Here is a 13,292-nt window from a genome sequence, read left to right on the forward strand (position 1 = left end):
ACTCCATTTTTTGTTTTACAAAATAGTTGTTATCAATGTTGTAATTTTAGGCGAGATAGGCTTCTTGGTTATCTTGAGGTTATCTTGAGATGATTTCGGGACTTTTTAGTGTCCCCGCGGCCCGATCCTCGACCAGGCCTCCACCCCCCAGGAAGCAGCCCGTGACAGCTGACTAACACTCAAGTACCTATTTTACTGCTAGGTAACAGGGGCATAGGGTGAAAGAAACTCTGCCCATTGTTTCTCGCCGGCGCCCGGGATCGAACCCAGGAAGATGATGACGTCACAGGGCTGAATTAATGTTATAAATTTTGCTTCCAGGCTGTGAATGTTCTTTGTTCATTGTTAACGTCTTGTGAGAACAGTGTTGGGTGGTGAACACACGGGTGTAGAACACAGCGAGGGAGTGTTCATCAACATCTTTACTAACACATTCTTGTTTCTCTTGCAGATAGAGGATGCGATGCTTATGTTCGACAAACAGACTAACAGACATAGAGGTAAGTGCCCGCAGGTGACACAGTCACTCTTCTCTTGGTAACTCAAGTTGTCCATTGGAAGGATTATTTCCCGTTACGTGCGCGTGCGCTCTCTCTCCCTCTCCCTCTCTCTCTCTCTCTCTCTCTCTCTCTCTCTCTCTCTCTCTCTCTCTCTCTCTCTCTCTCTCTCTCTCTCTCTCTCTCTCTCTCTCTCTCTCTCTCAGCTCAGATAATTCCCAAGATGTAAACAGCAGATCGTCATAGGAGCACTCAAGTTTGTCAAACATTTGGACTACCTACCAAAAAAAAAATATTAAACGAGATTATATGTATAACGTACATAAGACTAATCTTCGAATACGCAGCGCCAGCCTGGATAGTCGAGAAGTTTGCCACCAGAGGGACACCCCCCGCGGAGTATGTAGCACATGAATGAGCACCGACTAGCTTGTTCTCATGATTTTACGAGCGGTAAATTTTGAGTGGTTTTGTCTAACCAGAATTAAGCGTTCAAACCCTAGACATCTAACCTAACCTAACCTAACCTAACCTAACCTAACCTAACCTAACCTAACCTGTGGAGACTGATGCTTACTCCAGGAGACGTTAATATGAAGGAAAGGTTAAGTCCACAACGGGCTCACCATAGCCCGTGCTACTTGGAGCTTTTGGTTCCAAGTAACGAATCTTAATAATTTGCCAGGATTTGGACACTGTGATTGGTTAGTAGTATTTGGGACCCCTTATTCTCTTCCCTCCCCCTCCCTGTTTCTCTCCACTTCCCTCTTTCTCTTTCTCTTCTCTCTACCCTTTCCTCTCTTTTTCATCAATGTTTGGACCTTCAATTCTTACCTTTTTCTTAAGGAAGGGAAAGTAAACAAAATGGGGGGGGGGGGGGTAGAAGAGAGGAAATTGCGGAAGGGAAGTTTAGGCAAGGGGTGTGAAGGGGATTAGGCAAGAGGATTGAAAAGGGGAGGGATGGAAGGGAAAGATGGGGGATATGAGGAATGGAGACGGGAAGGGAGGTGGATGGAAGGGAAGGAGAGGGAAGGGTGGGAAAGGTTACAAGCATCGTAATTTTTTTTCTGTTGGTAATCTGTGAGTCTCATAAGCTTGCTTGGGAGCAACATAAAAGGAGGAAGGGGAGCAAGGAGAGGGCGGGAAGGAGGGAGACGGGATGGAGAGGGAGGGAGGGAGGGAGAAGGGATGGAGAGGGAGGGGAAAACATAAGAAAAATGGATCTGAAGGAGGCCAATTGTCCTATACGAGGCAGCTCCTATTTATACCCACCAAAAAACAGGAGACGAGAGAGAGAGAGAGAGAGAGAGAGAGAGAGAGAGAGAGAGAGAGAGAGAGAGAGAGAGAGACGAATGAGAAAGACGAAGGAATGATTCAGGGGGAAAAATGAATGAAATGGAGAAGGGAGGGAGCGTCTAGGACAGGACAAAAATCAACAATTATTTCCCATCTGCAGGTCGTAATTCTCACTCTCTCTCACCAGGCGCGTGTTTACCGCGTTCCTCACACACGGATGCCTCTATTGGACAAGAAATGTGTCCACGTTCTCACTACCATTATCTTTACGTTTGCCAGTGTGGGTAGTGGGTGGGGGAGCTGTCTTAGCTACTGTGTGTCAGACCTGGGGGAGCTGTCTCAGCTACTGTGTGTCAGACCTGGGGGAGCTGTCTCAGCTACTGTGTGTCTGACCTGGGGGAGCTGTCTCAGCTACTGTGTGTCTGACCTGGGGGAGCTGTCTCAGCTACTGTGTGTCAGACCTGGGGGAGCTGTCTCAGCTACTGTGTGTCAGACCTGGGGAGCTGTCTCAGCTACTGTGTGTCAGACCTGGGGGAGCTGTCTCAGCTACTGTGTGTCAGACCTGGGGAGCTGTCTCAGCTACTGTGTGTCAGACCTGGGGAGCTGTCTCAGCTACTTTGTGTCAGACCTGGGGAGCTGTCTCAGCTACTGTGTATCAGACCTGGGGAGCTGTCTCAGCTACTGTGTGTCAGACCTGGGGGAGCTGTCTCAGCTACTGTGTGTCTGACCTGGGGGAGCTGTCTCAGCTACTTTGTGTCAGACCTGGGGGAGCTGTCTCAGCTACTGTGTGTCAGACCTGGGGAGCTGTCTCAGCTACTGTGTGTCAGACCTGGGGGAGCTGTCTCAGCTACTGTGTGTCAGACCTGGGGAGCTGTCTCAGCTACTGTGTGTCAGACCTGGGGGAGCTGTCTCAGCTACTGTGTGTCTGACCTGGGGGAGCTGTCTCAGCTACTGTGTGTCAGACCTGGGGAGCTGTCTCAGCTACTTTGTGTCAGACCTGGGGGAGCTGTCTCAGCAACTGTGTGTCAGACCTGGGGGAGCTGTCTCAGCTACTGTGTGTCAGACCTGGGGGAGCTGTCTCAGCTACTGTGTGTCAGACCTGGGGAGCTGTCTCAGCTACTTTGTGTCAGACCTGGGGAGCTGTCTCAGCTACTGTGTGTCAGACCTGGGGGAGCTGTCTCAGCTACTGTGTGTCAGACCTGGGGGAGCTGTCTCAGCTACTGTGTGTCAGACCTGGGGGAGCTGTCTCAGCTACTGTGTGTCAGACCTGGGGGAGCTGTCTCAGCTACTGTGTGTCAGACCTGGGGGAGCTGTCTCAGCTACTGTGTGTCAGACCTGGGGGAGCTGTCTCAGCTACTGTGTGTCAGACCTGGGGGAGCTGTCTCAGCTACTGTGTGTCAGACCTGGGGGAGCTGTCTCAGCTACTGTGTGTCAGACCTGGGGGAGCTGTCTCAGCTACTGTGTGTCTGACCTGGGGAGCTGTCTCAGCTACTGTGTGTCAGACCTGGGGGAGCTGGAGATTGATATTGTGTGTGTGTATACACCTAGTTGTATTCACCTAGTTGTATTCACCTAGTTGTATTCACCTAGTTGTATTCACCTAGTTGTATTCTAGTTGTATTCACCTAGTTGTATTCACCTAGTTGTATTTACCTCGTTGTATTCACCTAGTTGTATTCACCTAGTTGTATTCACCTAGTTGTATTTACCTCGTATTCACCTAGTTGTATTTACCTCGTTGTATTCACCTCGTTGTATTTACCTAGTTGTATTTACCTCGTTGTATTTACCTAGTTGTATTCACCTAGTTGTATTCACCTCGTTGTATTCACTTCGTTGTGCATGCGGGGGTTGAGCTCTGTTCTTTCGGCCCGCCTCTCAACTGGCAATCAACTGTTTCTACTACTACTTTCTTTTCTCCACACCACACACACACACACACACACCAGGAAGCAGCCCGTGACAGCTGACTAACTCCCAGGTAGCTATTTACTGCTAGGAAACAGAAGCATCAGGGTGAAAGAAACTCTGCCTATTGTTTCTCGCCGGCGCCGGGAATCGAACCCGGGACCACAGGATCACGCGTCCATCGTGCTGTCCAGTCAGCCACCACACACACCGGTGTGTTCTGTGTGTACTCACCTATTTGTGCTTGCAAGGGTTGAGGTTTGGCTCTTTGGTCCCGCCTCTCAACTGTCAATCAACTGGTGAACAGATTCCTGAGCCTACTGGGCTCTATCATATCTACATTTCAAACTGTGTATGGAGTCAGCCTCCACCACATCACTGCCTAAGGCATTCTACCTGTTAACTACTCTGACATTGAAAAATTCTTTCTAATGTCCCTGTGGCTTGTGTGGGTACTCAGTTTCCACCGGTGTCCCCTTGTTCGCGTACCACCAGTGTTGAATAGTTATCCTTGTCTACCCCTGTCGATTCCCCTGAGGATTTTGTAGGTAGTGATCATGTCTCCCTTTACTCTCCTGTCTTCCAGTGTCGTAAGGTGCATTTCCCGCAGCCTTTCCTCATGCCTCTTAGTTCTGGGTCTAGTCTAGTTGCATACCTTTGAACTTTTTCCAGCTTCGTCTTGTGCTTGACAAGGTACGGGCTCCATGCTGGGGCCGCATACTCCAGGATTGGTCTTACATATGTGGTGTACAAGATTCTGAATGATTCCTTACACAGGTTCCTGAACGCTGTTCTGATGTTAGCCAGCCTCGCATATGCCGCAGACGTTATTCTCTTTATGTGGGCTTCAGGAGACAGGTTTGGTGTGATATCAACTCCTAGATCTTTCTCTCAGTTCGTTTTATTAAGTACTTCATCTCCTATTCCGTATCCTGTGTCTGGCCTCTTGTTTCCACCGCCTAGTTTCATTACTTTGCATTTACTCGGGTTGAACTTTAGCAGCCATTTGTTGGACCATACGTTCAGTCTGTCTAGGTCGTCCTGTAGCCTCCTACTATCATCCTGTGTGTGTGTGTGTGTGTGTGTGTGTGTGTGTGTGTGTGTGTGTGTGTGTGTGTGTGTGTGTGTGTGTGTGTGTGTGTGTGTGTGTGTGTGTGTGTACTCACCTAGTTACTCACCTAGTTGTGTCTGCAGGATCGAGCATTGACTCTTGGATCCCGCCTTTCGAGCATCGGTTCTTTACAGCAATGACTCCTGTCCCATTTCCCTATCATACCTGGTTTTAAAATTATGAATAGTATTTGCTTCCACAACCTGTTCCCCAAGTGCATTCCATTTCCCCACTACTCTCACGCTAAAAGAAAACTTCCTAACATCTCTGTGACTCATCTGAGTTTCAAGCTTCCATCCATGTCCCCTCGTACTGTTACTATTCTGTGTGAACATTTCGTCTATGTCCACTCTGTCAATCCCTCTGAGTATTTTATACGTTCCTATCATGTCCCCCCTCTCCCTTCTTCTTTCTAATGTCGTAAGGCACAGTTCCCTCAGGCGCTCCTCATACCCCATCCCGCGTAGCTCTGGGACGAGTCTCGTTGCAAACCTCTGAACCTTTTCCAGTTTCATTATATGCTTCTTCAGATGGGGATTCCATGATGAGGCGGCATACTCTAAGACTGGCCTCACGTAGGCAGTGTAAAGCGCCCTAAATGCCTCCTTACTTAGGTTTCTGAATGATGTTCTAACTTTTGCCAGTGTAGAGTACGCTGCTGTCGTTATCCTATTAATATGTGCCTCAGGAGATAGATTAGGTGTTACCTCCACACCCAGGTCTCTTTCACGCGTCGTCACAGGTAGGCTGTTCCCCTTCATTGTGTACTGTCCCTTTGGTCTCCTATCTCCTAGTCCCATTTCCATAACTTTACATTTGCTCGTGTTGAATTCCAGGAGCCATTTCTCTGACCATCTCTGCAACCTGTTCAGGTCCTCTTGGAGGATCCTGCAATCCTCATCTGTCACAACTCTTCTCATCAACTTTGCGTCATCCGCAAACATCGACATGTAGGACTCTACGCCTGTAAACATGTTAACATATACAAGAAATAGAATTGGTCCCAGCACCGATCCTTGTGGTGCTCCACTTGTTACTGTTCGCCAGTCCGACTTCTCGCCCCTTACCGTAACTCTTTGGCTCCTTCCTGTTAGATAGTTCCTTATCCATGCTAGGATCTTTCCCCCCACCCCCGCCTGCCTCTCGAGCTTGAACAGCAGTCTCATGTGCGGTACTGTATCAAAGGCTTTTTGGCAGTCCAGAAATATGCAGTCTGCCCAACCATCTCTGTCCTGTCTTATCCTCGTTATTTTATCATAGAATTCCAGAAGGTTTGTTAGGCACGATTTCCCTGTCCAGAACCCATGTTGATGTTTGTTCACAAACCTAATGTTCTCCAGGTGTGCAACCAGTCGTAGCCTAATTATTCTTTCCAGTATTTTACAGGGGATGCTTGTCAGTGATACAGGTATATAGTTAAGTGCCTCCTCCCTATCACCTTTTTTGAAGATCGGCACGACATTTGCCTTCTTCCAGCAACTGGGCAATTCTCCCGACATAAGTGACTCATTAAAGATCATTGCCAGAGGCACGCTGAGGGCCTGCGCTGCTTCTTTTAGTATCCACGGTGATACTTTGTCTGGTCCAACTGCTTTAGTTGCATCTAGAGTTGTCAACTGTTTCATTACCTCCTCTGCTGTCACCTCTATATCTGATAGTCTTTCATCTAGGGTAACCCCTTCCAACAATGGGAGCTGCTCAGGCTCGGTAGTGAACACTCCATGGAAACTGGCATTCAGTGCCTCGCAGATTTCCTAGTCACTTTTAGTATATGCCCCCTCTGTCTTCCTTAGTCTTGTCACTTGGTCGTTCACCGACATTTTTCTTCTTATATGACTGTGTAGTAACTTAGGTTGTTTTTTCGCTTTGATTGCAATATCGTTCTTATAGTCGATATAGTCCCCTTCTCGTAGTCATAGCCTTCTCATAGTCTCAATATCGTTCTCGTGTGTGTGTGTGTGTGTGTGTGTGTGTGTGTGTGTGTGTGTGTGTGTGTGTGTGTGTGCGTGCGTGCGTGCGTGCGTGCGCGTGTGTGTGTGTTCGCTTTAAATGTAGTTATTTCACTCTACCTCTCGTCACTTAAGAATCTCATCTTAAATCAAATTCTGCGCAATATAGTTACTTCAACTTCAATCCCGGAGGAGATCCTCTTTTTCACCTTTAATTCCTGAGCATCAGCAGTAGTAGGATTGCCATGCTGGGTTAAAGCCTATATGCAGTATTGACTCTCCAAAATAAAGCCTAAAAAATGTAGAACTTTTGAAATAAAGTCTCAACAATACAGTTTTGTCGTTATAAATCCCAGATTTGGCTGTTTCATCATTAAACCCAAACAAACTGCATTGGATTAGCTTAAGCAGTATGGCGATTTAATGTAAAGCTTAAGCAGTATGGCGATTTAATGTAAAGCTTAAGCAGTATGGCGATTTAATGTAAAGCTTAAGCAGTATGGCGATTTAATGTAAAGCTTAAGCAGCATGGCGATTTAATGTAAAGCTTAAGCAGCATGGCGATTTAATGTAAAGCATAAGCAGCATGGCGATTTAATGTAAAGCTTAAGCAGTATGGCGATTTAATGTAAAGCTTAAGCAGTATGGCGATTTAATGTAAAGCTTAAGCAGCATGGCGATTTAATGTAAAGCTTAAGCAGTATGGCGATTTAATGTAAAGCTCAAGCAGCATGGCGATTTAATGTAAAGCTTAAGCAGTATGGCGATTTAATGTAAAGCTTAAACAGCTTGACATTTTTAATGTTAAACTTTCAGCAGTAGAAATGACTAATTGTAAAACTTTAGCAATATGACCATCCAAGTTTAAAGCTTAGACCATACAGCTTTCTGGAACTTAAAGCTTAGTGTTACATTTTTTTTTAAGGCTTGCAAGAACCTCGTCTCCATGAGACACACTAATATGATCTAGGCTTTCAGCCTTAACCTTGTAGCCTTTCAAAGTCTTAATATTGTAGTCTTTCAAAAGTCTTCAGCCTTAGAACCATCAAGCAACAGGGGACCAGAAGCCACCAAACAACAGGGGACCAGAAGCCACCAAACAACAGGGGACCAGAAGCACCAAACAACAGGGGACCAGAAGCACCAAACAACAGGGGACCAGAAGCCATCAAACAACAGGGGACCAGAAGCCATCAAACAACAGGGGACCAGAAACCATCAAACAACAGGGGACCAGAAGCACCAAACAACAGGGGACCAGAAGCCATCAAACAACAGGGGACCAGAAGCACCAAACAACAGGGGACCAGAAGCCATCAAACAACAGGGGACCAGAAGCCATCAAACAACAGGGAACCAGAAGCCATCAAACAACAGGGGACCAGAAGCCATCAAACAACAGGGGACCAGAAGCACCAAACAACAGGGGACCAGAAGCCATCAAACAACAGGGGACCAGAAGCCATCAAACAACAGGGGACCAGAAGCCATCAAACAACAGGGGACCAGAAGCACCAAACAACAGGGGACCAGATGCATCAAACAACAGGGGACCAGAAGCATCAAACAACAGGGGACCAGAAGCACCAAACAACAGGGGACCAGAAGCACCAAACAACAGGGGACCAGAAGCCATCAAACAACAGGGGACCAGAAGCCATCAAACAACAGGGGACCAGAAGCACCAAACAACAGGGGACCAGAAGCCATCAAACAACAGGGGACCAGAAGCCATCAAACAACAGGGGACCAGAAGCACCAAACAACAGGGAACCAGAAGCCATCAAACAACAGGGGACCAGAAGCACCAAACAACAGGGGACCAGAAGCACCAAACAACAGGGGACCAGAAGCCATCAAACAACAGGGGACCAGAAGCACCAAACAACAGGGAACCAGAAGCCATCAAACAACAGGGGACCAGAAGCACCAAACAACAGGGGACCAGAAGCACCAAACAACAGGGGACCAGAAGCCATCAAACAACAGGGGACCAGAAGCACCAAACAACAGGGAACCAGAAGCCATCAAACAACAGGGGACCAGAAGCACCAAACAACAGGGGACCAGAAGCCATCAAACAACAGGGGACCAGAAGCACCAAACAACAGGGGACCAGAAGCCATCAAACAACAGGGGACCAGAAGCACCAAACAACAGGGAACCAGAAGCCATCAAACAACAGGGGACCAGAAGCACCAAACAACAGGGGACCAGAAGCACCAAACAACAGGGGACCAGAAGCCATCAAACAACAGGGGACCAGAAGCACCAAACAACAGGGAACCAGAAGCCATCAAACAACAGGGGACCAGAAGCACCAAACAACAGGGGACCAGAAGCACCAAACAACAGGGGACCAGAAGCCATCAAACAACAGGGGACCAGAAGCACCAAACAACAGGGGACCAGAAGCACCAAACAACAGGGGACCAGAAGCCATCAAACAACAGGGGACCAGAAGCACCAAACAACAGGGGACCAGAAGCACCAAACAACAGGGTACCAGAAGCCATCAAACAACAGGGGACCAGAAGCACCAAACAACAGGGGACCAGAAGCCATCAAACAACAGGGTACCAGAAGCACCAAACAACAGGGGACCAGAAGCCATCAAACAACAGGGGACCAGAAGCACCAAACAACAGGGGACCAGAAGCACCAAACAACAGGGGACCAGAAGCCATCAAACAACAGGGGACCAGAAGCACCAAACAACAGGGAACCAGAAGCCATCAAACAACAGGGGACCAGAAGCACCAAACAACAGGGGACCAGAAGCACCAAACAACAGGGGACCAGAAGCACCAAACAACAGGGGACCAGAAGCACCAAACAACAGGGGACCAGAAGCCATCAAACAACAGGGGACCAGAAGCACCAAACAACAGGGGACCAGAAGCCATCAAACAACAGGGGACCAGAAGCACCAAACAACAGGGGACCAGAAGCACCAAACAACAGGGGACCAGAAGCACCAAACAACAGGGGACCAGAAGCACCAAACAACAGGGGACCAGAAGCACCAAACAACAGGGGACCAGAAGCCATCAAACAACAGGGGACCAGAAGCCATCAAACAACAGGGAACCAGAAGCCATCAAGCAACAGGGAAACCCGTTCACTGAAATAAATTCTTGAATTCGGTGGCTTTCTACAAGAAATTTAGGACCTACCAGGCATTCCCAAGTTGCAGAGATCCGTAAAACAGCCGGGGAAAATGTCGCTGTTGCGAGAGGGACAGGGAGAGGGACAGGGACAGGGGGATGGTGGGTTAGGGGGGTGGATGGCGTTGCAACACAGCCATTGTCTCAGGCTTGCTTGCAATATTGCATCGTATCTGATGTGATTTTTTTTAGGGATGAAAGAGCTCAGTTTTCAGTTTTTTCTCGCGAGACAAATATGTCCCCCTTACCCATTTCCCCCTCCTCAACCCCCCTTTTAACCCGTTACCCCTATTACCATATTCCTGAATTTCCCTTCCATTCTTTTCCCTCTTTTCCCCTCTATTATATCTTCCACCACCCTCCCTCCCTCTCCCACACCCCTCAGTCTCAACACACCAACATTTATCATGGGAGAGGTTAGCGTGGGAGGAAGACTCAAGGGTAGGGGGAGACGGGGACTGTAGTGGAGGGATAGGAGGCCACTGGGGTAAATGGGAGGGAAATGTGGAACGGAGGATGGAGGAAGGGAAAATTGGGAGCGGGAGAGTACCACAGGTTGGCGTAGGTCCCATTTGGGATGTAGGATGGGCTTGAGGTTGTAGACTGCAGGAAGGGGGAAGGGAAGGGAAGGGAAGGGAAGGGAAAGGGAAGGGCATTGGGAAGGGGGAAGGGAAGGACACAGGTAGTCCAAGACGAGGGTTTAGAGAAAGGGAAATAGTATTTTATATATATTAACGATCGACCTGAGGAGACTCATTACCAGTGATTATGAGGAACAGGAATGGAGGGACTATGTGAGGGCCAAAGGGATTATGAGGGGAACAGGAACGGCTGGATTATGAGGTGGTTGAGCGATAATCCCACATAGAGGAACAGGGATACAAATTGAGAGGTTGATGAGGATTGTTAGTTTAAAAATTTGATGTACGTATTTTGGAAGCGAAGTGGCGTCAGGATGAATGTTGATTAGGGATGATTTATACACATTTTTTTTTGTGTTTAGGATGAGTCCTTAATAGACTGAGCCCTTAATAAGGCTTGAGTGGTACAAGACTTGATCAAGGCTGATTATTTCAGGTCAGACAGATTACTTGACCAAGTGTATATTCTCTCAAAAGACAGGAAATGTATATATATATTAAATATAACCGATTTAAATGAACGTATAAGAGGAAAAGATAAATGAATGGAAGCTTAAGGAAAGAGTAGATCAAGTACTGAGAGCAAGAGAGAGGGGCAAGAGGTATCTCCCCCCCCCCCACCCCACCTCTCCCCTCCAAATGGTTTATTTGAAGGGGGGGGGGGCGGGGGGGGGGGGAGAGAGACCTTTACGGGCAATTCAAAGCGAAAGGCTTTGCCATTACATCTTGTGCAATATATTCTTTACTGCCCACGGTATGTATCGTTTAACTTTTGCTATTTCCTTGCCCCGGCGTTGCCCTTTATGAAATCGTGGTGGTTTACGGGGTAATTACCACCGTTTGATTGTTATGTCTTGTTCTGCCTTGGGTTATCTCGGACTTGGGGGGGGGGGGGGCGGGGTTATGGGTGTGCTTCCAAATGCCTCCACTCGTATTCTCTCTCTCTCTCTCTCTCTCTCTCTCTCTCTCTCTCTCTCTCTCTCTCTCTCTCTCTCTCCTTTTCTCTGTCTCTGTATCTCTCTCTCTCTCTGTATCTCTCTCTCTCTCTCTCTCTCTCTCTCTCTCTCTCTCTCTCTCTCTCTCTCTCTCTCTCTCTCTCTCTCTCTCTCTCTCTCCTTTTCTCTGTCTCTGTCTCTCTCTCTGTATCTCTCTCTCTCTCTCTGTATCTCTCTCTCTCTCTCTCTCTCTCTCTCTCTCTCTCTCTCTCTCTCTCTCTCTCTCTCTCTCTCTCTCTCTCTCTCTCTCTCTCTCTCTCTCTCTCACTCCCTCCCTCACAACCTGTGAGTAGTGTTGTGGTTGTGGTGCCGCGGCTACCATTGTGTACGAGTCATAATAACTACATCATTGTTATTAATTATCGCTATTTATTATGGCGCTAATTATTTCACATAAGCATAATAAATCGCATAATGTTTCGATTTTAGCCGTCCCTCTTCAGTCACAACTGTTCATCATTTGGTCACTAGTCGAGGGCTGTCCAGGACCTCCGTCTGTTTGCGAAACCTGTACATCCTTCCTCGATCATAACTGTCTGTATTGAAGAGTTTACGAGCTTCCAAACTTCACAACCCAAGGTTATTATTGTCATAAACAACTTCGTAGTGATTCGGAGGCCATAAGCCGTTTAATAAATGTATAATTGATCCGCCATGATGGAAGAAAGATGCACAGGTTCCGTAATCAACCCTGGACCTGGGCTCCAGCAGGCCCCTCGATCAGACCTTTCTGCAGTGGTAACACAACTGCCTCCTCAGGGACGTTATCAACTGGGTTCGAGCCCCAGCCATGGAGAGCCGACTAGGCAGCAACCCTTAACTCTTTGCCCCTGTTCCCTCAGCAGTAATTGGGCACCTGGTAGTAAACCGATTGGCAGGTCGTGTTCCAGGGAAAACTAGCAGTGTGAGGCAAATGTTGAAGGTCAAGCTCCAAGCCTGCTGACAGGAGTCAGATAGCATCTACCCCTTGTGTCCACCTGTTAAACAAAACTGTAATACGGCCCGGAACTCTGCAACACGGCCCGGGACTCTGCAACACGGCCCGGGACTCAGCAACACGGCCCAGGACTCTGCAACACGGCCCGGGACTCTGCAACACGGCCCAGGACTCTGCAACACGGCCCGGAACTCTACAACACGACCCAGGACTCTGCAACACGGCCCGGGAACTCTGCAACACGACCCGGGAACTCTGCAACACGGCCCGGGAACTCTGCAACACGGCCCGGGACTCTACAACACGACCCAGGACTCTGCAACACGGCCCGGGACTCTGCAACACGGCCCGGGACTCTGCAACACGGCCCGGAACTCTGCAACACGGCACGGGACTCTACAACACGACCCAGGACTCTGCAACACGACCCGGGAACTCTGCAACACGGCCCGGGACTCTACAACACGACCCATGACTCTGCAACACGACCCGGGAACTCTGCAACACGGCCCGGGACTCTACAACACGACCCAGGACTCTACAACACGACCCGGGAACTCTGCAACACGTCCCGGGAACTATGCAACACGGCCCGGGACCTATGCAACACGACCCAGGACTCTGCAACACGGCCCGGGAACTCTGCAACACGGCCCGGGACTCTACAACACGACCCGGGAACTCTGCAACACGACCCGGGAACTCTGCAGCACGGCCCAGGACTCTACAACACGACCCGGGAACTCTATAACACGACCCGGGAACTCTGCAACACGACCCGGGAACTCTGC

General features: G+C 48.7%; 1 protein-coding gene across 2 annotated transcripts in view; it reads left to right on the forward strand.

Moving 5' to 3' along the window:
* Positions 1 to 13,292, forward strand: part of LOC123769465 (RNA-binding protein Musashi homolog Rbp6) — a 1,480,583-nt gene that overhangs the window by 1,235,019 nt on the left and 232,272 nt on the right. For both annotated transcript variants that reach the window (XM_069308801.1, XM_069308802.1), the window contains exon 7: positions 452 to 500. In XM_069308801.1, coding sequence (XP_069164902.1) covers positions 452 to 500 — 49 coding nt within the window. The remainder of the gene's footprint in view (positions 1 to 451; positions 501 to 13,292) is intronic.

Source organism: Procambarus clarkii, chromosome 63 (genome assembly GCF_040958095.1).
Source record: "Procambarus clarkii isolate CNS0578487 chromosome 63, FALCON_Pclarkii_2.0, whole genome shotgun sequence".
In the NCBI taxonomy this organism is placed as follows: Eukaryota; Metazoa; Arthropoda; class Malacostraca; order Decapoda; family Cambaridae; genus Procambarus; species Procambarus clarkii.